Source organism: Thunnus albacares, chromosome 14 (assembly GCF_914725855.1).
Source record: "Thunnus albacares chromosome 14, fThuAlb1.1, whole genome shotgun sequence".
In the NCBI taxonomy this organism is placed as follows: Eukaryota; Metazoa; Chordata; class Actinopteri; order Scombriformes; family Scombridae; genus Thunnus; species Thunnus albacares.
In genome coordinates this window covers 15,529,551-15,555,279 of record NC_058119.1, presented here as the reverse complement: position 1 = coordinate 15,555,279, position 25,729 = coordinate 15,529,551, and the positions used below count along the sequence as shown (strand labels likewise).

The window sequence follows — 25,729 nt, the reverse complement described above, 5'->3', positions numbered from 1 at the left end:
GTATGACCACTTGGTTCTGTTCTTCTGCACTGTACTGTGGGCTGACTGATTGGTTGAACCTCTGGTTATATATCACAGGTTGTTGTAGCTATTTTCAGGGATTCAGACAACGTACATATTGAAAATCGTGATTTGAATAATTGTATTGGTAATTGGTGTCTGTAATTTGATAAATTTAGTTTATTGTCCAGTCCTTGGTGTCCTCTTTGCCTCTTCAAAAGCTCCAACCTTTTTTTTCAGTTTTTCAATTTTTACATCCAATACAACATCTTAGGGGTTGAGGGTTTAAATAGTGATAACAGTGCACATAGTCTCTCCTCAAAGGCATTCATGGGCTCAAAAGGTGACAAAGTTGTCTGAAGAATGAAAGCTTTAGAGATAACTTCAGATCCTGCATACTTTTTCACCTCTACTCACCTGGCCAATCGCTTCCTATAATGGGTGCGAGTGTCAGTTTCAGAAAGTAAAAAAAAAATTACGTAAAGGCGTCAATGCTTGTTGGATCATCAAAAAATGTCTGAACACCTTTCCTTGCCACAGGTTTTCAATGTCATAATTGGGCAGGCTGCATCTACCAATTTTTGTAAATTACAAAACAGCAGCAATTGGCCAGATGTACTGAGATGAGAAAACTGGGGGGACGGGCTTTCAGATGCTGTTTTATGGTCTAACAACCACTTCGTTCAAAGCATAATGAAGGACTTAGGCTGCAAGAATAGAAGATTTTTCTGTAATATTGTGCTGCATTGATTTTTTTAGCCATGCTTGTCCACCACTTTGGTCTGGACTGAAATGGACTGTTAAATGGATTGTCACTAAACTTTGTACAGATGGTCATAGTCCTCAGAGGATGAATGAGTTTGCTCTTCTAGAGCCACTGTGAGGTTAACCTTTGTAGTTTTGAGTCTTTAAAATGATTGGACATATTGCCCTGAAATTTTGCACTCACATTCATGCCCCCTCAGGATGAAATGTAATCACTTAGAGATCATTTAACTTTTCATCTAGCATCATCTTTAGATATTAAATAATACTTTGGTTAACCTGCAAAACTTTTCACATTCCCATCAGCCTCAGTTGTACTTTGCGTTTAGTGCTAATTAGAAAATGTGCAGTCTCGGAGAGCAGCTAGCTTGCCCGTAGACTTTTAGTCTTGTTTTGCTTGTGAATATGAAACTGCAATGAAGTGGCAATAAAGTGCAACCTAATCTAACTGTTATAATTGTGCTTTAGTTAAGAAAACTCCTCTTGTTCATCTGCACTTCTCTCTTTATCACCTATTTATTGACACTTATTTGCGAGACTTTCTATCACCTGACTTCATTTTATACTCATATGAACATTCTGCTCCGTTTTGATGAATGCATTTTGTGTGTGTATGCGGATGTTCATGCACACACACAACACTGAGTGTCAGTCTGTATGATTGTGTTAGTCCTGGCAGACTGTGTGCAGTCATAGCTGGCGTGGATTATTCCACTTGGCCAGACGGATTTGGGTTTGGCACGACAGACTGAGGATATGTGTCCCCTCTCTGTTCCCCCGGGCAACTAACACTGATAATACTGTCTGCAAATGGCTGCCACTTATTGTGTCGCTAATATGTATCCATGTTTCACTCCCTAAAAATAGAGAGGGTCAGTGCAGCACCAAGTGAGTCTATTGTTCATTTCTTCAAAGGTTTTTTGATTGGTGTATGAGCATTTTGATCATGAAACAGTGAAGTTTTCAAACCCCCTTCTGAACTAATACACAGATGACTGCTCCACAGGTTCAGACAGGGACATTCAGAGAAAAAAAATATCACAGAGTAGCTGCAGATGGAGATGACTGTGACTCATTCCCTCTCCCTCTGTCTGTGTCATCCTCGGTCTCTACTAAATCCTCTCTTTTTTGTCTTTTAATGACATCGGCAATTAGCAGCAGTGTCACTAGAGATATACAGTATTTTTAATGAAGGATGAGCCTTAACTAGGGTGGTGGTGGTGGGGGGTCTGGGGACATGTCTGGGGAATAAACATGGTTGCTGCTAATGAGTTTTGCGAGCGGCAACAGGCCTTAAATCAATAAATAATTTGGCTTCTTTGTTGCAAGGAGGATTTAATTGTGATTAGTTTGAATGTGAAATAAATATAACACATTTTAATATTGTAAATATTAAAACATCATCAGTAACAATTTAAGGATAATAATTATAGATGATTAGGCCCATAATTCAAAGCTGACAGTCAAGCTATTTACCACATAGTGAGTCGAATTCACACTTTTTTTTACACATGGATGAAACAGTAAGCACAGATCACATTACTGTAGCAGCTGTCAGCACTCTGCAAGAACCTGGAGAATTATGTTTTATGTTTAAGTGTTGCAAATATTTATGTTTACCAAACATTGTATATACAACTTATACGACTGTACTGTAAATTCTTGAGAAACTTGAGGGCTTATTTGGGGCATTTAAAGCCTGTATAAAACAATGGGGCAACAACCCAATATTTTCTGCTGAACTTGTCAGGGATAATAGAATCCAGCTATCGAATCCATAGAAGACAGATAATTTTTTTTCTGCAACATGTATCATTAAATGTATAACCTTAAATTTTTTGTCAAAAACCTTTCATTTAAATAAACATACTGAGGAAACATGCAAAGTTATCAATGAGGAGAAATCATAATGATTGTCTGTAAACTAAATCATTACTCATTATTCATTGCATTACAAAATTTACTTAATTTTAGGCAAAATGAAACAGTGACAGTCCAATGGAGCTTTTTCACCGCAGACATACAGCAAGTAGTGTTTATATAGGAACAGCACAGGTGTTACTCGTGCCGTTAACGTTGGCTCCGTTCTATTTAAGTGTAACGGTGAAGTTCTGAAACTGGAACACCTAATGAAATGCAATCATTAACGTGATTAGTTTCACCTTTGTTTGATTGTCTGCTGTGAGAACCAATGAGGATGCTATGAGTTGATCGCCTACAAGACTGATATATGTTTTAAATATATTTCGCTCGTAGGTGTCAGTTTTGATCATTTCATCTCTTTATGTGTGGCTGTGGAGCAACAATCTACTCTGCTGTAGTGGAGTTTCACTGGTTTTTGCACAGTGCAGCTCTGTGCAGCAGGCTCTGCCGGGTCCTAGTGCCAGCTCTGGATGTTTTGATTATTGAGCCTATGTCAAATATTTGCTTTATAAATATTATAAGTCAAATTTCAGGGGACTAAAGGGCCATGAAATTGGTGATTACGTCATTGGCAGTTAGAAGTTAGAATTATGTCTCATGAATGTTGAACGAAAACCCTTGCGTGCATGGATACAACTCAACAGAGCATGTGTAATAGTTACATCTGTTGCATTAAAAATTTTATCCTTATTCTCTCTCTCTCTCTTATTCCAGGGTGTGTGGTGTGTCTGACGCCGTCGGAGTGCTATGGCTCTGGTTCAGGCACTACCTGTAACCGTGAGTGACCACCCCAATCCAGGTCTCGACGTCCAGCAGTGCCGGCCGCTATCATCCCACTCCCCCTCAGGCCCCTGCTCTGGCCCCTGTGGGCCCTGTAGCTCTGGGACAGCCATGGGTTCTGTCAGCAGTCTCATATCAGGCAGGACGTACCAGGAGAGACACTGCCGGGCCGCCAGCGAGTTCACCACCAAGCCACGCCGTTCCACACCGGCTACAAGCTGCTTCCGGCTCCAGGATAATACCCTCCGCAGCGGGAGCTCCCTGGAGCAGCTGCTGGTTATCAGCAACCAAACGCAGCCCCAGGCCCAGATTCTACCTCCACCGCTGCCCACCAAGAAGCAGCCCCGGCCTGGTAACTCTGCTGGGTCAGGCGGGGGTGGAACAGTTGCTGGAGCTGCAGGTGGTGGAATTAATGGGAACTTTGGATATGGGAGCGATGAGGCGGTGGTTGGAGACTGGAACGACAACCTGGCACTGGCTGCTGCAAGCCCCTGCAGTGACTCAGAGGACCAAAGGGACAACAGGACTCTGAATGGCAACATTGGAGGCCCTCCACCCAAACTCATCCCAGTGTCCGGACAGTTAGAGAAGGCAAGTGGAGTAGATTGCGCTATATGTATAAATACTTTCTAGCTTTTTCAAGAGCTTTTAAAAAAAGCTAGTAAGCTACTAAGTCAAAAAAGTCCTTGCTCAGAGTCATACTTTTCCAATAGTTGAGAAAGTGAACACACTACCCTACCCTACTGGAGGTGTATCAGTATGAAACTAAATCCACACCAGCTCTGTAGGTGCTGTTGTGTCGTTGAGTATGACCTCTGACAATGTCTTCTTTAATTACAGCTAGTGTGGTGAGGACTTTTTTATCCACTCTGCCTGTAATAAATACCGTACTCATGAAATACTTATGCAGACGTGAGCGTTGGTGCATCATATGCTGACATGTTTTATGGCAGATTTTCCTCAGCTGTCTAATTGGCTATTCGTTTCCATCGATCCAGCTGGAAGCTTAATCACTGGCTTGACAGCCTCAGATGGATCATTTGACAGCTACTCACCTTGCAGACACATCATGATCAATGTCAGTGCTCACTTACATTCAGTGAGCCCTGAGGAAGATCGTTAAGAAAAATGCTTACAGAACATGTGAGGAGCTTTCCCCCGCTCTGTCTTTGTCTCGTCTCTTCCTCCTCCCTCCTCCTTGTTACTCTGCCCTTTAAACAGATTTTCTTTGTCCTCTCCTCTTTCACTTTCTGCCTCTCTCTGCCCGCCTGTCTCTGTCTCTATCTTAGATGATAGGAAAATCATTAAGAAAATTGCTTAATGAAGCCCATGAATATCAATTAAACCAAATTAAACTAATCAGAGCCTGGAGGGCTGACCTGCCAGCATATCACTCACCCTTTTCTAATGAGTTTTATTCACCCGTCGCTAATTAGTGCGGCTTAGCTTTTATCAATCACTAATGCAATTTTTTAATATAATTTTGTACTTTCAGAACATGGAGAAAGTGCTGATCCGTCCTACAGCGTTCAAACCTGTTGTTCCCAAGAATCGTCACTCCGTGCATTACCTGTCTCCACGGCCAGGAGGCAGCAGTCTGTCAGAAAGCCAGGGCAGCCTCAACCTCCTACTGCCCCTCGGAGGATCCAACAGCACCAACGGCGCAAACAGCAACGGAGGGAACAGCAGCTCTGGCTCTGAAGGGAAGCGTAACTCCTACAGCGGGGGTCGCAATGCTCGGAGCAGCCAGTCCTGCTCCATGTCCGATTCAGGGAGAAACTCCCTCTCCAGCCTCCCTACTCACAGCAGCACAGGCTACAGTTTGGCCCCCAGTGAGGGCTCCAGCTCTGGGTCTGCCACTGGGGGCCAGTTAGAGCCCGTGTCAGTCCTGGGCCGAAACACTTCTGGTGGAACTGGGAGCCATGGACACACTAACTCAGACAGTGGACGTTCCTCATCCAGTAAGAGCACAGGCTCGGGGTCGCTTAGTGGACGTGGGCAACCCCTGTCGGACAGTGGGTCCTGTGGTCACTCACCACCACCCGTGGAGGGCTACGAGGCAGTGGTGAGAGAGCTGGAGGAGAAGCTGAGGGAACGAGATCTTGAGCTTCAGCAGCTCCGGGAAAATCTGGATGAGAATGAAGCTGCCATCTGCCAGGTGAGACATGAAGAGACATACCTCGTCACACTGACCGAAAGAGCAAATAAATAATTTGATAGATAGTACAGATGAAGCACTAACCTGTGACCTCTCTCACATGTCTTTTGCTCTGAAAGGTGTATGAAGAGAAGCAGCGTCGCTGTGAAAGGGAGATGGAGGAGCTGAGACAGAGCTGTGCCGCGAAGATGAAGCAGACCTCTCAGAAGGCCCAGAGGGCACAGCAGGTGCTACAGCTACAGGTATGCTGAGCATTTCAAAACATTTCAAAACATTTACACAGACAGATTTATGTGGGGAAATTCAAATACAATGTTTTTCAAGAAAGCAATTCAAAAGTTCTGCTCCAAAATGCAACTTATCTTTTTGGAGGAAAAACATTTCCTGAAGTGTTTTTTTTGACTTTGTGCTGTTTGTTTACACATATAATTTTGAAATGAACCCCTGCTTAGCTACAAATTTGTTATTTATAGATCAAATTATTACTTTGCCAGTCTCATGCTTTAGTGGTGAGTCTGGAGATTCTCTCTTTGAGGGTACATGTTGTATTCTAGATCGACATATCTGCTTCTGTATGTGAAATTTTGAAAATATGGATCTCTGTGTGTCATCAGGTATTTCAACTACAGCAAGAGAAAAAGAAGCTGCAGGAGGACTTCTCCTCTCTGCTGCAGGACAGGGAGACACTGGAGAGGAGGTGTGCCACCATCCAGAGGGAGCAGACCCAGCTGGGGCCACGGCTGGAAGAGACGAAGTGGGAGGTGGGTGAGACACTGGAAAGGTGATAGGCCAGAGTTGATGCTTAGTAGGTAAGTTCTTGTGCTTTCATGGTTTATATCTCTTTCTCCTCACTTCAGGTGTGTCAGAAGTCAGGAGAGATATCGCTCCTGAAGCAGCAGCTGAAGGAGAACCAGTCGGAGCTCAGCCAGAAGGCTGGAGACATTGTGGTGCTGAAGGCCCAGCTGAGAGAAGCCCGATCGGAGCTTCAAGCCAGCCAGGCTAGATCCCAGGAGGCCCAGACGGCCGTGCGGACGCGATCTCTGGAGCTGGAGGTCTGTGAGAACGAACTCCAGAGGCGCAAGAGCGAAGCTGAGCTGCTCAGAGAGAAAGTTGGACGTTTGGAAGAGGAGTCAGCCCGACTCCGTGAAACTCTGGCCAATCACAGCGGACACTCTCTACCTGGAAACGCAACCATGAAGGGGCAGTGCATGAGCTTGTCCCTCCAACAGGGTAGAGGTGTGTCAGGGAGGGGCGGTCCCAGTCCCTCTGTGTACCGTGATGTAGAGGAGAGTCATTTGGTCTGGGGAGGAGAGAGTGATGAAGCCAAGGCACAGAGACAGAATGCAGAAACAGTGTTGGGACTCAGACAGCAGGTACACATTCATCAGCACGTTTTCCAGGCATGAGTGATAAAACGGTGCAGTTTCTAATGTTTCCTCTATCACTTTTTGTCAGGTGGACAGGCTGAAAGCTGAGCTCATGTACGAGAGGAGGACGAGTGAGGAGCAGCTGTCACGGTTTGAGGATGAGAGGAGGGTGTGGCAGGAGGAGAAGGAAAAGGTAAAATAGAAGAAGATATTTTTTTCATTCATTCAGTTACCAGCAGTGAATAAATAGTCCCTACCTATTTACTTACTTATTGTACTTTCCCAAACACAGGTAATCCGCTACCAGAAACAGCTGCAGCAGAACTACATCCAGATGTACCGTCGAAACAGGGACCTGGAGCGAGTGATGAGGGAGCTGAGTCTGGAGCTGGAGAACAGGGACATGGATGACTTTGAGGTCCACAGTGGCAGCAATGACATCCACTTTGAGGAAATCACCGCCACTGAGATCTAAACACACACACATAAACTTACAGTAATATGTGCACAGATACACGGGAACACAACCGGCACTCATAAAAGATGTAAACCAAACCTTGAACTCCGGGCCAAATACTTCACCACGGCTTTACCTGGACCACTGAGCGAGCACTCACCACTTGTCAGTGTCAAATGGGAGATCACCCAAAGGTGCATTCTTACTTTCTGCTAACAGAAATACACTCCTATAAATCCACGTAAGGTGTCCCCCCGGCGCTTTTAATGAGTTTTACTCCACTACAAAGCCAGCACAAAGACTTCTTTCCTTCTGCGGGAGCAAAAGCAGTGAAAAAAAAGTGTTTCCTTCTCAGACCATATTTAAATCAGGGTATTGAAAACGACGGGAACTTAAAGCAAAAAACATGTTACTACACGCACAGTAAGCTGGACGAAGACACCTTTCTAGGTAGCACACGAGGTTAGACACCCGGCCACCAGCATGCATATAATGATCCATGAGAGCTGTCCCATCAACACCACCAACACCACCACCACGGCTGGCTATTAATGATGACTTCATCTTTATCCATACTGGTCCTCCAATGACTGCTAAAGGGAAAATAACACCAAGTATACAACATCTGCTGTTTTATGGTGTTCAGCGATTCAGCATTTCATGTCATTTTAAAAGCTTGAGAAAAGTTGTGTTGTGCTCGTTTTGGAGGTCTTTTCTCAGCAGTGTGTATTTGAAAAGGAATGTATTGTGACTGTTGTCACTCCAGAGAAATGCAGTATAAATGGTTATCACCGGCATAGAAAGAATCTGCTCACCAAGGGAAACATGGTATTGTTTTGCACAACTTTCCAGCTCTTTTTTTTTTGTCCTGGATACGACTGTTTTTTTTTTTTCCTGTGAAACAAGTCATCAACCTTAAACAAACCAGTTTTGACGTTTGGCTCTTGGTTTGCTTACATGTGGACATCCTATTCTGTTATTTCCCAAACCGCCGAGGAGACAGAAACCAAACATTCAAAGGAAATGCTTTATTTGAGTGCTGCTTCACTTCTTCTGGACCACCAACAGTCACAATGTTGCACTCGAGAAACGTGTCAACCCATTCAGACAACGCGGCAAGCTCTGATATAAACATTTACGTTTTACAATTACGTAGCACTAAGAGGCACACCGTAGCATGGGAGATAACAGCGGGATGCTGCTGATTCTCCTCTTTCTCTGTCTCTGTCTGCTTTCTCTTTCCATCTCTTATTTCTGCTTCTTACTCAACTCTATTTTTGTAACAGTGAAACGCACCTCGGTGGTTGGCATCAGGAAACTAACAATGGAGCATATTCTTTCATTGTGGTTGTAACGTCACTCACTTGTGAGATTTAGGCTGGTGTTTGAACTGTGGGGCATGCTTATTCAGAGTTTCCATTCGTTCCCCTCGTTCCCATTAGTGCTCTTTATTTAGCTTTTGGCGGCCCAAAGCCAAATAACACTTTTAAAGTCTTCCTAGTCTCCCCTAGACTATAATAATCTTCACTGACTGCTATACAGGTAGTGAGACTGGCATGCTTGCATGTCTTTGTTATTTCAGATTTCAGGAGAGGCTGGGTGAGACAGCGTAGAGATTAAATATTGCAGATGCAGTAGCTCCAGTGCTGAATGTCCTCAAGGCAGATCGGCTGTTAAAGCCCCAAATATAAACCGGTGTATAAACCGGTGAGGAGCATGTTAACATTTGAGTCAGCGGGTTGCTCTTTTTTTCTCGCAGTATATGCAGGGCTGTGTGTAACACTGAGCATGGCGGGTCTCTGTGAAAGAAAAAAGAAGTGCGCTGAGAACTTTTATTTTACAAAGAGTCTATATCGAGGAATAATAGTTAAATGGAAATCTATATAATGGAGGAGATGTTGTATATTTTTTTATATATAGCACCTGAAGATATTTTGTTGTAGTACTGGTATCAGTGTGGGTTTAATATACAAAGTATAAAGACATATATATCACATACCAATATTTCAAATGATAGATCAATTATGAATGGAGACGGCAGCGCAGATAGAGTGCACTTAATACTGTAATGCATGAAAATCTGTTTACATTATATAATCTGTGTGACACAACTGTACACTCTCTGATGACCAAACTTTGCAGCTGATAAATAGTTGGGAGCTTTTAGTTCAGGCTCAGTTTTGACCTGCTGTCTCTCCATTCTGATTGATCGTCCATTTGATCGTCAGTATCATAATATCACAGCAATCCATGTCTTCATCGCTGGGTTTTGTGCACGTCATTAGTTTGTAATTGCATGAAACAGGTCACTTTTGAGTGACTTCTTCATTAAGTTAAGGTGAAGTGTTTCGTTTCCTATTCTTGGAAATTTAACTGAACCCCTCTGAGAAATCGATTTGATTTGATCGGTCTATATTTTGCATGACATTACCACATTCACTGTGGTTTGAGAGATTTTGTAGAGTATTAAAAGTCTGAACTGTGCATAAATTGTTAACGTAAAGCCATGGTGAGTGACTCCGAATGGAACAAGTTGGGCTTGTCCGACCATAATCACTTTATTAACCAGACCTAGACTGTTACTTACTCACCACAGATGCAGCACAGGTACAGATTAACAACAAGCACAGGTGTTGCAAACCAAACTAACTCCCTCACTGAAAAGTACTGTGTGCATCCTGGACTTCCTTTTTTTTTTCTCTCCATATCTCAGTTCTCTTCATTGTTGCATAACCGTTTTCTGTGTAAATATGTAAAACACTAAATAGTATAACAGAGTGACATTGTCTTTTATTTAGACAAAATATCTATTTCAAATGTAGCCACTGTGACTAGACCAAAGCAACGTAACATATGTCTTTTTTTGTGGCATTTTTCTCATCCTTTTTGTGTGCTTTTTTTTTTTTTTTTTTTTTTTTTTTTACGTTTGCTTACGTTGTGTCTTCATTCATTCATAAAGTATGTAGTTGTCCATGTATATTTTTATGTGTACATTTCTTGTACAAATGACTGTGTTTTTAATTAAAGAACAAGTTGTCACACCTTAAAATGACTGTTGATTTAATTGCTTTTTCACTTTAAACACATCAAGGGTGAGCCAAGTATGAACATTTATTGCTGTTAAGTCAAATATTTGAAGTATTTTATAATAACTCAAATGCATAGACACACTCAGTTTCATCTTTAAATTTAATTGCATGTCAACATTTCACCTTCAGCTTTTCTAGCACTTATTAAAACCAAGTCTGTGTAACATTTTATCAATGTTTTTCCCAGTGGCTGTCTGCTGAAGTAAGGCACTATGCACACTATATTCCAGTTACCTTGCTGCCCGTATCTCCTCTACCCTACTGTGATTTAAACTGTGCCATTGGCCTCCATGTCCCGCATTTCTCATTGACATGTTTTTCCAACCCCTCCACATGTCTGCATAAGCTCAGTCCACAGCGTGGTGTAATTAAGCCTCTAAAGTGGCGGATTGCTCCAGAGCACAAGCACTTCTGCCAGAAAAATACAGCACAAAAATACTGAGCAGCAATTTGTAATAATCCCCCCCAGACATCCACTAAACCCAAACTATCAGTTTTGACATAATACAGGGCTTTAATCTGGGTATAAATCTATAAATCTCATAACGCAGGCTGGGGTAATCTCCCTCTGGCAGGCCTGCAGGGCTGGTGGACTGAGATGCTCCAACTTAAAAGTACAGACCACTGGCTCCACAATCAGACATTGTTCAGAGGTCATGGCAAGGTTGCCACGTGTTAAACAGTGGCACAATTTCAACCAAGGAGGAGGTCATGAACGACATGATCTTATCATAAAAGACATACAGTATTACTTACTTTTTGTCCAGTTAAGTTGCCATGTATGCATTTAATAAAACGATTGCTAAAAACACTAGGAATGTTATAAAAGTTGTACATTTGCAACATTTCTACTTCAACGTAGTATATTACATTTTTATCATAGCAAAAGTGATTTATAACAATCTTCATTCGGCTGAGAGTAAATACCTGCTTCATCTTGTTCACCTTTCTCTCTGACACATTTCCCGGTACTTCTCGTCACAACCTCTGCCTTTCATTCAGGATTAATGCTATTGCGTATCCATTCCTTTTCACTATGACCGAGCTCCACCTGTCTCATAGTTCCTCTTTTGGAGTGTAGTTTATTCACACCTGCAGGACTTGCAGGTTTTGGCGTCCTTCACGCCTGAGTTGCAGTCTTGCTGTGAGGCACACAGAGGTTAGTCAGCAGGTCTCCTGGGGCTGATTGGGACCCAAGGGACCTTGACCACAAAAACCATCGGGTCTTTGGCCTTGTTGCTGAATGCACGGCGAATTACGTCCACAGCGTGCTGATGAGTCACCCCCTGCAGACTCTCGCCATCCACAGACAGCAGCTCGTAGCCTGCCTGTAAGGATGCAAACAAAGATAAAAGGGTAAATTCAACATGTGAAACTTTATGCAAACACAGAATAATTTAGTTTCATTCATATTTCAGGATTAAATGAATTTGTATGTTTTTCTCCTACTCTGTATCTCTTTTTCTGTTAGCGCAACATTATAGACAGTTTCCATAAATCTGCAGTGATTGTGTACCACAGCGGGAACCTGATTTATGCCAGAGAGAATTGGGGCTCTCCCATTACTTTAATGTATTCACACTGAAGGCCGTCACTAGTGCACATATAAAGCTTTCCCTTCAGCACAAAGTTGTTAAAAAAAGAACATACACTGAGACAACCACATACACACACACACACACACACACACACACACACACACACACACACACACACACACACACACACATAGAATCGGGATCATTTGCTTTCTGTTTCCTGCAGGATGCGAGCAGAGTGTGGCAAATCTTTGGAGCCACGAGGAGAGGAACTTCCTCTGATGTCATGAGCATTTGCCGAGGATGCACCTGCCTAATGCGCTCATCCAGAGTGAAGGTTAGAAACACAAAACACGCACACACGCAAGGCCAGTGGCCATTGTTGTACCTCCACCAATCATGTCTTTTTCCCATTCCCTTTTCCTTTTTAGTCATTAGACACAAATAGATTAATTTTCCCTTCATTTTGAACCAGCCAACTCTATCAATTCTGTCAAGGAATGGAGAAAATATATTTGAGTATAGGAGAAGGTTTGTCCTGATAGCTTCTGTCATGGCTCATCAGACCAGTGTGGCCTTCACCAATAGCCCTATAGCCTTTCGTGAGAACAGCATCAAAAGATTTAGATCCATTTAACCAAAGAGGAGATTAAAAAGTGCTTTTTCATTTTTGAAAAGTAATTTATTTGAATTAAATAGATCACAATCTAAGCTTCCCCATCCTCTTTATGGACATTTATGGAGCGCATTTATGAGGTTTCCTCTTTTTTAGCCAATGGGCATCATGATCCAAAAATAACATGGCCTGTAAAATGACTACAGCCTGCATGAAAGCATGACTGAATCGTTCATAATGTGGTTTATCAGCCCATTACAAATAAAGTCAACCTAAGGAGAGTTTTTAGCTAAGGAGAGGAGAAGTATTGGCTCTCTGTGTTACTATAAATTATGACCCATATCAGCATATACAAGTAGATACATCCATACACACAAACAGTGATGCATCTTATTTTAGATGCCAAAACTAGCAAAGCTGATAGCTTTGTTTCAATTTGCTCAGGTTTTGAGATGTCTATCTCTTAAACATTTTAAACACATTGGAAGTGAATGAAATACTTTGTGGTGTTCACAGAATTGAGAGTCTGCAGCAATGCTAGCAGCTCTGTGAGGCATAGTACTCAAACTGTTGGAGTGTTGCTTTGAGCTACATGCTAACATCAGCATTCATTCATGTTTACCATGTTCACCATGTTAGTTTACTGTGTTAGCATGGTAATATTTGTTATTTAGTGCTAAATACAAAGTAAAGCTGAAGCTGATGGGAATGTCATAGTTTTGCATTTGGTCATAAAACAAAGTAATAACTAAACCAAAATTTTGACCTGATGATGACATTAGATGAAAAATTAAAGGATCACCACAGTTACAGTTCATCCTAGGCAGGACATAAATGTGTGCACAAAATTTTATGGCAATTTATCTAACAGTTGTTAGGATGTTTCAATCAAAGCCATAAATGTCAACCTCATGATGGCTTTAAGTCAGGAGATCACAAAAAAATCAGTACGCTTTATCTTCTGGGAACTATGAATGTCAACAATCCCAACAAAATGTCATGGCAATTCATGAAGTAGTTGTTAAGATATTTCAGTCTGGACCAAAGTGGTGGACAGACCGGCTGACACACATTAGATAATGCCATAATGCCATTCTGCTAGCGTGGCTAAAAATTCAATAGTAAAATGTTTTCCCAGAATCATGGTCCTCGTTACTCTGGATAATCCACAGAGCACAATGTAGACAGTTTTCAGTTGTGAGTAGTTCCAACTGTTCACAGTGAAACAAAATGTTTGGGTTTTTAGTTATTTGAGTGAACCAACCCTTTAACCACACACAGGCCTACAAATTGAAACGGGTTGGCCTAGTTAAATGCGGGCGCGAGACACACTCTTGTCCAGGTTTCCGCTGATAAAAGCAGGTGGCAGGAAAGGATGTGTTCACAAGCCCGCACATATACACACACAAAACAACATTCTTCACTGATTGTCTGTTATCATGTGAGTCTAAGGAGACAGGATGCATGTTAACACTGGGCCGCTCTGGCCTCACTTCCCTCTGCAGAGTAGGGAGGGGGGAGATAACTCTGAGCCAGGGAGCTGATAGGGGCGAGCTGACATGCCGTGTTTGTAAGGTGTGGGGAAGAGACAATAGATAGCAGTGTGGTGCTACAGGAGTAGCAACATATCTGTGTCTGAGGCTAACCAACAATTTCTCTGTCTTTATGGCCTAAATCTGTTTTTCCAGTCTCTCTTCCTTTGCCAGTTTCTGGATTTTACACACCCAATATCCTGCTTTATTTTCCATCTTTGCCATTCCCCTGAAGCTTCTGTTGCTCTCATATTGCCTGTAAATGTTGTGCCGTCTCTCATTTATCTTCTCTTTTATTCGAGGTTGGGTGCATATGTGCGTCATGTCAGGCATGCGTGTGTGAAAAGGAGCTACAAGAGGGAAGTTCTTCGAATTTGAAAGGTTGAGTAGATACTGGATCCCCCCGATGTTTGACACTCTAATCAGGCTTTGGACCTGAGTGAATGCTGTCAATTGATACCTACTTTTTTGGTCACACATGCAAATTGACCCACACAAACACAGGTTTAGATAAGTAACCTCTTATTGCAGCTATATGATCTGTTTCAGTTACAACTTTCTTTACACACGCATTTCTTTTCAAGCATCTTAATCCAAGTGTTGTTTAGCCGCTGTAACTTTGACTCTAGGAGCTTAAAGAATTAACCTGTGGTTGACGGTAGTGAATGAGTGTGTGTATCATCTGTGTTTAAGTGAGCCAGGCCGAGACCACGGACGACTGTTAAGTCACTATGCAGGCAATATATTACCAATACATTAGCAGACCAGCACCCGTGTACCTCATCAATAATTAATGGGCTACTTGAGCTGGCTCCCCACTCATCCCCTCTCCACTCCTCATTGCACATCTTCACCCTCTCCTTCAAAGACACACTACTTATAACAAAAACAACTCATAACCACCGCACAGAGGTCTGACAGGCACTCAACACACTACAACCAGGATGGATAGCTAATGTGCTCTCAAATCAGGGTGTTATTTCTGGTGAAAGGACATAATTATGTTCATCACCTTCACTCTGATGTTTCTTCAAGACAAAGAATCACAATTTTTCATATTTTTTTAGCTAATTGAAACCCATTTTTGTAAAATGTTAAGGTGTTTCTCCCTGTTTCTGTTTTGCTCACCTTCAGAGCCTCATTTGTTGATGCAGCTCCTCCAGGGAAGATCTTCTCGATCTTTATCATGGGCTGGACTCGAGACTCCATACCTCCAGAGATACTAATACCTGTAAACAAACAAGGAAATCATATAAAATGAGGGATTTACTAACAGCAATAGATTTCTGTATTCAAACTAGTCTTAAACTACAGTGGATATACTCTATCTGGTCATTCTGAGCTATCTTTACAACATTTAACTCTTTCAGAGCCTTTCAGTGTGGTAGTAAGTAATGCCCTGACCTCTACTGGTGATGTAATGAATATGGGAGGCTGAAAACATTAAACAGAAATGCTCACTGATACAACTATAACAATCCTGAATATGCATACAGTTAAAACTTAGATAAAAATGCGAAATACACACATCATTCTGTATTGTACTCACCCAGTGACTGCTTGGCTTTGGAGATGGTCAAAGTGGTGATTTCATAGCCCTCTGGTGGCAGAGTTGCTGTTCTTTTCACACCGTGACCATTTTGTGAATGTCCATTTACCGGCTGACTGCTCCCTCTACTTGTGGAGGGGCTCTTCTCTCTCGGGGGCTCAAATACATCAGCCAGAGGGGTTCTTGCTCGCCTCTGTGAAGGAACCCGTACGCTGACTTCTGTGTAGCCCTCTTGCCTAATCCATCTGCCATCGACACTCTCAGGACTCACCTCCCTCCTCAGTCTCCCACGTCCGTTCCTCACAGGTGACCTCCCTTGTTCAGGAGTCACATCTCCTCGGTCAGACACAGACAACAAGGAGATCTCGTCATACCGCGACACCCCGTTCTCTCTTCTGTTCAGGGAGCGATTGTGTTGGCGCCCACGTTGGGTGCTCTGTGGGGATTCTGTGAGAAGGAAGCTGTGGGTGGGTGAGGGGCTCAAGGAGCGGGAGCGCACAGTGGAGGAGGCGTAGCTGTCCACAGGTACATCCAGAAGGGGGGTGAAGGCACGGGATGGAGGCAGATGGCCTGACTGTTGGCCGGACAAACGCAGTCTCTCCAACTCCTCAATCAACTGACGCTCCCTCATTGTGTCCTGGACCGGCTGCAGGAGGAATCCACCCCTGTAGTCTGGAAACACACAAAAACATGTGAAGTTCAGATTTAACCTCACAGGCTCTAGACTGCAGACAATGAAATTTGTAGAATGTCTGTTAGATAAACGAAAAAAGTTATGAGAAGGTCATCAAGGCAGCAGGTCAGTGTGAGCTAAGATACTGAGAATAAAACAAACTTAATTTGGTCAATTTGAGAGAGAGTACTAGAGTTACCCTTTAGCATTGTCATCAAAGTTGCAATTTTCTACACACATATATATTACAAAGAGTTTTACTTCCTAAGCTACGTCTTTCACTTCAAAAGGTAAACAACATAGAACCTATAAGAATTAAATACTAACATCAGGACAATGTTGTTCATGCAAGGATCTCAATGACGTCCTTTGAACAACAAACAGTGGGTTTTACACCAGACTTGTATTTTATTTTAATATTTGGAAAGGATATAAAAGGATAGACAATAATAAGCCTATTAAAACACTTTGAGATGTCACTGACAGCTTATATTTTCAATTTCTTTGTAAAACTAACATATCCAGTGGAGCTGTTTCAGGTCAGGGACTCAGATGTCAAACCTACTAAATGGGACAAAAAATGCCCGCCATTCATAACTTGCATCTCTTGAAATGTAAGGTCAGCCACCTAAAACTTTCAAAACACTGACATCTCAGTGATGCCTTGTCAGCTTCCTTCAGGTTTCTTAGAAAGTGAGAAGTCTGTAGTCAGTCTAAAGTGAGACCGTATTGTCTCAATGGCTCTTGAATGTGGAAAACGCTCAGAGCATCTTTGTATTGTTGAAGTGTCACACTGGCCAACCGGGCATGTCTCAGTCTTTTCTGTAGGCCGCAGAGACGTAATACAAGCCTAAGCTTCAGCACAGGCACAGGAAACCTGAGATATCTTGTGCTTGTAATGCGTGTGTGTGTAAGTGTGTGTGTAAGTGTGTTTTTATGAGGTTTGGAGGTGGATATGTGTGTATGGAATGCCAGGATCAGGATAGGATGTGCAGGTATGAAACAGATGTGAGATTGGGCGAGTAAGGAGGGAGGAAAAGTAAGAGAGGGAAATGTAGGAGACAAAAAGACCCTTGTTTATCTGATACTCCTCTGGGATGAGAGAGAGTCCACCAGCCAGAAAGAGAGAGAGAGAGAAAAGAGTTGAGGTTCAGGACGAGAAAGAGTCAGAGTCAGAGGAAGAGTCCATGTACCTGGGATCGGAGTTATGAGGTGGCGTCGAGGGGTTCCACTGCGAGGAGAGCGCAGAGCTGGAGAACGCACTAAAAGAAATAAATAAATACATAAAACAATGAAAGATCTGTAATTTGTAATCTAACCTTATTTTTCTAACTCCTACATCTTTTATGTTAAGCTATATTCCTCTTCTCACCTGAGCGACTTTTCAGAATATCATACGCCTCCAGCTCAAAGGGCATGACCATGCTGTCAAAACGACCCAACTCCGTCGTAGGTATCAGCATTCTGCAGCAGATATGATCAATCAGATTTACTCACATACATATGAACATCAAACATATACGTATACATGTACATATTCTGCGTATACTCTATCTCACCTTATTTCTCTGAGAAGTAGCAGCTTTTCTGGACGGTCCAAGATTGCCAAAAGGGGGCGCACTAAATCCTCAATCACATTGTCGGACAAAAACTGAGGGACAGATTAGGTTGGTGAACAAAATAGAGGAGAAGAAGAAGAACCATGTAGTTTAATTATCTCCATAGACAGCTTTCCATCAGATTGTTTTCGGGTCATCAATCTTGGATTAGTTGCACCTTGAAATAACTTCACTAGTGTACATCATTGGGAGCTGGGTTGTCTTCTGATATAAAGTGTTACGTACATGTAATAACAGTTGATATTCACTTTCCCAAGAACACTACAATCCTCCAGTTTTCAGTCTTTGGTGGTGAATTACTGTATTAACAGGAAAGTTACACCGTGCTCAGAGTAAGCTCAATATCTTAAGCAGTGATGGCAAAGGGCCGACTGAAGAGCTGATCCCCTGAAATTGGCCGACGAGCGTGAGAGGGGCCGAGAGAGACAAGGGGATCAGATGGTGGCTGATATTTGATCCTAATCATAAATGACAGGCCAAATCTGTCTTTTGTCTCAGCCGCTGCCAGACACATCTATCACTAAGGGACACTCAGCATCACAGGGAACGATACTGCACACTTAAGCCTTCAAGTAGCTGATCTTCATTCACTGGGTGGAAAAAAAACACAGTTGAGCCCCTGCAAGGTGTCAGAGGAGGTAATTTCAGATCAAGAACTCACCCGCCAACAGTGTCTCATCACAGCCGCCACCTCATCCTGGCTGAGCAGCTTCTTTGCCATGTCTTCCACGTGCTGCAGGGTCTCAGGTCGGTGCTGCGGGCTGCCGTCTTTAACTCCTGCACGGGATTCTCTGGGGGAGGTCAAGAGCTGGAAGGAACGACCCCTGTCCTTATCTGAGGAATTAAAATGAAAACTGGAATAAACAAGACGTAAACAAGAAAATCTACAGATGGCATGAGATACTTTCACATATTTCCACTGCAAATCAACTAGTTGAAGAATTTTCTTGAATTAACTGTCATAACTTGATACCAATAGTCACTAATTTTCAAATCAAATGAAATTACATTACATACAAGTAAACCTTGCTTATCTTATTGGCATATTTTTGACCACTTTATCTTAAATTTAATTACATTTCAAGATTCAATAGATGCAAGGCTAAATTATTAGCTACAATGGTCATTTTTTTTGCAGCATGTGTCAAAGACAGTGCCATGTGGTTTTAAAAAGTTTGCAGTTTGCTTAACCAATTTCCAGATCTCTGAATCACTGCCCACATATCAGATTTGTTCAGCGATTCAAATACAAGGAATTAAGCAAAATTATAAGGTTATATTTTTGCTTTGTGGGATGCAGAATATGTGCCGAGGAAGAAAACACCCCTCACCTCTGTCAGCATGGTGGGACGGTGACTTGGAGCGACTCTTCTCTTTACGGTCTTTTTTAAATAGCAGGTTAACAAGGGTTTTGGAGCGCTGCAGGCCGGATTTACCCTCTTTTGTGCTCTTCTCTTTCTGTTGTCTCTTCTTCTTCTGCCTGTCTTCTAAAGGGGGAAACAAAGCAATGGTATGCAATGCTCAGTACCTCTAAATGAACGGTGTAGTAGTCTGTGCAGATAAATTTTTCCAATGATACTGTGAAATATGACTGATTGAGACATTGTGTGTAAAATCCGCACAAACTATCACCTGCTAAATTAGGTAAACAAATACAAAGAAGTAATTCAACTAAACTAACTTAACTATATGCCATCTTTGCTGCAGGTATATCTTGTTCTTATCAAAACTTTCCATAAGAGGTGTTGAACCATAGCAAGAACATTGTTCATATTTGTGCATGGTGTTGAAAACCTAATTCATTAGGTTTTGTACTGCTTATTGCTTAACTGTTAGCCAATAATGCTAGGTGATACACACTCTCCGCTATGAGCACAGACTGTTCATTTCTCTTCCAGTCAGCTTCTCTGTTCACTGCAGTAAATCTGCCACTGTGGAAATCAACACAGTAATACTGATGAATTGCAGCTACACGAACCTGAACACACCCCCATCTATTGAGAGCACTACAGTGAAGTGCTATGGCTTACATAACAAATGTCCAATCGGCCCTGGGCTTTGCCCCACGCCCCCGCCAGGTCCTGGATGTATGAATGAGTTGGATAAATTGAAAAGGAAAGGCTAATAACTCAACAGCCCCGCCAAGGCTTCGATGGATATTTCTCCATATGCTTGTTCTTATTCATTTCTCACAGAGGTACAACAAGTGAGACCAAAGGGCAGTGATTAATCTGTGTCTGTGTTAACTTTGTGCTTTTGGATAAATTCTGTCTGGAGCCGTGTAGAGTCTGGATGTTCTTGTTTATCTCCTGGAGTGATAGAAGAATGAGGGGTCATTAAACTGATTGATACCCTACAGAAAGACCTCTGGAAAGTCTGAGAGAGGATCTTAAGACACAGTGAATGCAGGTACTGTCACCAATATCAGCTTAAGAATTGAACCTGATTGAGCTTCATTGTGGCCATGATTCTTAGTGTGCCATGATGCCAGAAAGGTTGATTTCTCAAAGGAGATGGATGATACTGCCAATACAAGCAACAACAACAATACAGGGGATAGCCCGACCAATACAGATTCTCTGAGGCTGATATATGAGAGTACAAAACATCTGACATTGATTTACTGGCCAATTTTCATCATCATTTTTATGGAATATCTCAACAACATTGGATGGATTGCCATGGAATTTTGACAAACATTCATAGTCCCCAGAGAGTAAATCTAAATGACTTTGGAGACGCCCTGACTTCCTCTAGTGCCACCAATAGGTTGGAATTTGTGGTTCAGAGAGAACTGTTGTATAGATTAATGTGCAGTTTGTTGCAGACATTCATGGTTGTTGTGAACTTTGGTGATCCTCTGACTTATCTGATGCCATTTTACAGTTGAAAAATTAACTTGTCAGAGCTCTCAGAAAAAACTATGCAATGGAGATACTGTTTCTAAATGACCTCAAACATATTTTGGCATTTCTGTATTGCAAATTACTGTTGCTTATTGGCCAATATATATACACACAATACTGATATATCTGCAATAATCTAATATCAGCCCTGCCAATTTATCAGTGTACCTCTAATACAGAGGACTTTTCCAGAACTGCTTCACTTACAATCCCAGTGAGCCTGCAGGTCTCACCTGACACAGTGATATGGCTCTGGGAACGTCTGATTGGCTTCCGCGGTCTGCTCAGGGCCATCAACGCCGCCGTCTTAGGTGAGTGTTTCACTACTTCCTGGTCCCCTGATGACAGCGTCCTCATCCGTCCCTGCCCACCGTCCCCAGCTTCACCGTCCCCAGCTCCACGCATGTCCCTCGGCCCTTCCCCTTTCCCACGTATGAGTGTGTCTTTCAGCAGCACTGTGGCTCCTACAGTCCGACTGGTTTCTGGGGTGACCAGCCTATCAGGGTACGAGACATCTGGCGAGCGGTGTTCCAGGTAGTTTGGAGGGTGGGGGTCAGTCTGTATGGCAGTGTCAGCAGTTCTTTCTGCGCTGCTTGAACGTCGGGAGCGCTCCTCTGTGGAGATGGCGACATCTACCATCTCAGAGCCAAAGACAGGAGGGAAAAGGACCTGGGAGAGACCACTGAGGGAGCTGAGAGGGGTGCCGGAGGACAACGAGGAGGCAGAGGAGTTAGAGTCTGAACCCTGGGAGGATGGTGCAGGGCCTCCATTGGCCACTGTTGAAAAAAAAATACTTAATTACAATGAAGGAAGGGAGCTTAGTGAGTATTCAGAATATTATTGTTTTCAATTTAAAACATCAAAAGCGATACCTTATGAAACTAACCAGTTTCATTTACATACAACACACAACACAAAATCTGCAAAGTTACATAGTGAATAAGATTTGCTAAGGACATTTAATTCCCTTATTTCACACAGTCTGCTTTGTTTGGATCAAAACCTGTCTGACCTCATGTACTGTTAATCCTCTAAGATGTTGGGAGACAAAATGACTCCGCATCTTGTGCATCTTTGTAAAATAAACACCCAGAGACCCAGATGTCAGGTCATGTTGTGTTCCAGATGACTGAGCTGCCTTTGAGTACACCGAATTAATCCCTGGATTTTATCAGAGCTACTCATATCAAACTGAAAAACAGGGAATTTGTGAAGAAAATGTATGACAGGGTTTTAGTATAAGCAGGCTACATGTAACCAATGTTCTACTTTGTTTGGTAAGATTTCCGAGTAGAATCCAACATGTGGCTTTGCAAACAAAAATGAGAATGAAAAACTCCAGGTCACATCTTCATTATTTTGTTCTGCAATTTTTATTACACTGCAAGTACTGCCTTCCTCAGTATCTCTATCTTGGAAAATAATATTTTGTAAGAAACACTCTTTTGGGGTAGTCAACGTACATTTTTTGAGCCAACCATATTCTGCCACCATCTCCTTGTATGCAGGGTATCTTCCAGCTTCCTGTTGTACAAAAAAATGAAATATTTAGCAAGAACATGAGACAGTCAACCTAATCATACAGGAAAACTACAAACTACAAATGTGTCTGACGCTTATGAAGTAGAATCTTTTCCCTCAGTTAACCAACTCTAGGCCCATGGTTCCCCAAATGGGTGCCACAAGCTTTGCTCATTTACTTTGTGTTACCGCTCATTTATATGTTGTAGGTTTTGGCTACAAAAATCTGCTCAGAGGTTCCTAAAATGGGTGCTGCTGGGTTGCCTTGAGGATGGCCTTGAATTTGTTCATTTAATTTTTTCTTACTGTTAATTTTCTCTTTATTTTTTGCATTGTAGGTTTTGGCTACTTGTAGGACGTCTCCAATTCTGGACAACTTAGCCCAAATCTGCTGAGTTCATTTTTTGAGCGACTGAGAATAGGCCTGTATTATTTCACTTAACAGGGTACTCCAGTGATTTAATAATGTACTTTCATGAAGTAGAGGGCTTGTGAGGGGCTTGTTATTTTATACATGTCACATACATTATGTTACAACAATGTTATTTGTGTTATTAGTGGGCATGATATATCACTGAGAGTGGGTGCTGTGATATAAAAGAGCTTGGGAAACACTGCTTTTGCCAGTGTTTCTTATAAGGAATGAGTTATTTTGTGTCAAGAATTAGTGTTCAATATCCTCTCAAGTCTATTTTAAGGAATTGTCTCATCTGTCTAAGCTGTGTAGCAGCTTAAGTTCAAAGAAAAGACACTTGAGGATACATCTAAGATTTTCCACAAAAGCTTTAGATGCCCAGATGTGAGAGAGTTTAGTAACTGAATGCTGGCTCCACCATGTGTGATTTTGATCTATAAATGGGTCTAATACAGCAGAGAAGGAGCACATAAAATTAGGCTTTCTGTTGATTATAACCTGATCCCTGACTGCCTTTGAATAATGAAAATCGTCCCTGGCTGTTTTTCACACGTGGAACCTGAGATCAGAGGAGTAAAATGAGCACACGGCAATGTTAGCGAGCAGAGATAGCGCACATACACACACTCAAACACACCGAGCAACACACATTTGCCCGTTCCTACACACAAACATACACACAATTCCTTCATCTAAAAATGACACAGGTTAAAGCAGCATGGCCTTGCACACATGCATGCACACACAGACACATAAAAGGATTTCAAGGGCTGTAAGCCAGCTGTCTGTTGTGCTGCGCAGGCTCGTGCTGTCCACTCCTGAGAAGAGCTGGTGTTGTTTAACACGCTGTAACATTTATTATTGTGTCACAGCACTTAGAGCTCCCAATCAATTGTTATGTTTAAACCAGAGGAAATGATTAACACTGACATACAACACTGCCCCACAGTTGTGTAAAACAGGACACATTTTTGAAGTCAGACTTAAACCTGTATTAACTGATTTTTTGGGTCTAACAAGCTGTAAACACGTATTATTATAATGTAAAGTTGATGTGGCTAACGTGTAAGCAAGCAGTTGCTTATTTACACATTTAGCTGTCATGGAGTGACATTAGCATTCATGTGGAGTCAAATTTCTGTACCCCAGATGAATGTAAATCCAATATTCACTCTCCTTTCAGCTCTGGTTTGGTTTCCACCAACTCCTTAGGGGAAATATTTAGCTTTTTAGCTGCTAAATGCTCCGCTATGTTCACCAGCTAGTTGCTAACTCAAACAGGTTTGATGAGACTGAACTAACACAGTAAAGTTGTTGGCCGTAAAAACAAAACAATGAGCTGAAAGATGCTAAAACGTTCTGTAGAGCTAAGGGGAACTGCAGAGTCAGGTCATGTGACCTCTTTCACATTACACATAATCATCTGATCCAGTGTTAATATAAAAATATGAATTAGTGAATCTTTAAGTCTCTAACCCTTATGGTCAACATGACATGGGTGTGGCTCTTCAGGACCTCAACTGCATTGCTGTGCGTGATGTCATCAAAGCTGACCCCGTTGGCTGCAAGGATCTGATCCCCCATTTTGATACCGTGCAGCTCTGCAAGCCCACCTGGGTCCAACCTGAAGAGAAAACGCACACACACACACAGGAGAGAAATAAAGATGTATAAAATCTGAATCAAAAATCAAAATAAGTACATTTCCTTAAGATATTTGACTCTTGAAAGGTAAACTGTAGGATTTTACTTTATAAGACTTTTTATATCAATTAATACTTTTATTTCATCTCGTATGGTTAGTATGGTATGTTTAAGTATTTTTTACATGTATTAGATGTACTTACATGTATGTTTTAGTCTCACTATGTATTAGTTGCGTATGTTGTGTTAAATGTTATCTTGTTTGTCTTGTTCAGACTACAAGCTCACCAAAGCAGTTTGGACTCTTCTTGAATGGCAGTGAAGTCAACACACACACACACACACACACACACAACCTTCTACTAGGAGACTGGTGGCTTTGAACTAAGGCAAAAACAGAAGAAATGAACTACAAATAGTTTGTGATTTAATATCTAATTCCTGTGGGAAAATTCTGTTCTCATTTCCCCTCTCTTCCTCTTGCTCAAGGACACTTCAGCAGGGTGGGGCTGAACCTGAGCTCCACCACTTGAAAGTCTGTCTTGTTACACCCTGCACCACCCGGCTGAATTTATAAGAATTTAATTCTGTTTATTGGATGCTGATGGACACTTCTGGTGTAAAAAAGCATTGGCTGAATGTGTTTTGCACCAGATTTCGTGCATACTTGGAGACATAAATTCCCAGTCCGAACTCTTTGCCTCCTCTGATGTTGAAGCCCAAACAGTAGTCATCTGATGTGGTGAAGAGATGTACGATCCTGCGGAGAGCGCTGTCTGAACTGGCCTCTGATGGCGTGTGACCGCTCTCCTCCACCACCATCCGCCGGTGAATCAGATCCACCCTACACACACACATATGCACAAGGGGATGTGTACACACACACACACACACGCATGAAAACGCTCACATACACTGCTTTGCCTTTCTCTGCTGAGCTCAAGCCTGTCAGTATCGGTTAATATAGCAATAAAGGTCACAGCGGTAATCCATCCACTGCTGCCACATGAAACCAAGATACAGTATATCCCAAAAGAAAGATAGCCAGTGTGAGATACAGTCAAGTGACAAGACTACACAAAACAAGAGCCATGCAAAGGTCAGCACTGGTAATAACACGGTTGTAGTCTGTACTTTAAATAATAATATATCCAGAAAAGTATAACAGTCACAATAT

General features: G+C 42.2%; 2 protein-coding genes across 4 annotated transcripts in view; one reads left to right on the top strand and one right to left on the bottom strand.

Moving 5' to 3' along the window:
* Positions 1-7,771, top strand: part of lzts2a (leucine zipper, putative tumor suppressor 2a) — a 38,377-nt gene extending 30,606 nt beyond the window's left edge. For both annotated transcript variants that reach the window (XM_044373044.1, XM_044373045.1), the window contains 7 exons: positions 3,403-4,059; positions 4,964-5,626; positions 5,746-5,868; positions 6,241-6,387; positions 6,484-6,999; positions 7,082-7,186; positions 7,286-7,771. In XM_044373044.1, the coding sequence (XP_044228979.1) occupies positions 3,436-4,059; positions 4,964-5,626; positions 5,746-5,868; positions 6,241-6,387; positions 6,484-6,999; positions 7,082-7,186; positions 7,286-7,468 (2,361 nt within the window). In that variant the 5' untranslated portion in view covers positions 3,403-3,435 and the 3' untranslated portion in view covers positions 7,469-7,771. The remainder of the gene's footprint in view (positions 1-3,402; positions 4,060-4,963; positions 5,627-5,745; positions 5,869-6,240; positions 6,388-6,483; positions 7,000-7,081; positions 7,187-7,285) is intronic.
* Positions 7,772-8,352: 581 nt separating this feature from the next.
* pdzd7a (PDZ domain containing 7a) overlaps positions 8,353-25,729 on the bottom strand; it is a 22,202-nt gene continuing 4,825 nt past the window's right edge. For both annotated transcript variants that reach the window (XM_044373042.1, XM_044373041.1), the window contains exons 5-16: positions 25,220-25,396; positions 24,385-24,532; positions 22,436-22,496; positions 21,206-21,748; positions 19,398-19,553; positions 18,728-18,900; positions 18,007-18,098; positions 17,820-17,911; positions 17,641-17,709; positions 15,775-16,446; positions 15,354-15,454; positions 8,353-11,867 (exon numbers count right to left, since the gene is read on the bottom strand). In XM_044373042.1, the coding sequence (XP_044228977.1) occupies positions 11,700-11,867; positions 15,354-15,454; positions 15,775-16,446; positions 17,641-17,709; positions 17,820-17,911; positions 18,007-18,098; positions 18,728-18,900; positions 19,398-19,553; positions 21,206-21,748; positions 22,436-22,496; positions 24,385-24,532; positions 25,220-25,396 (2,452 nt within the window). In that variant the 3' untranslated portion in view covers positions 8,353-11,699. The remainder of the gene's footprint in view (positions 11,868-15,353; positions 15,455-15,774; positions 16,447-17,640; positions 17,710-17,819; positions 17,912-18,006; positions 18,099-18,727; positions 18,901-19,397; positions 19,554-21,205; positions 21,749-22,435; positions 22,497-24,384; positions 24,533-25,219; positions 25,397-25,729) is intronic.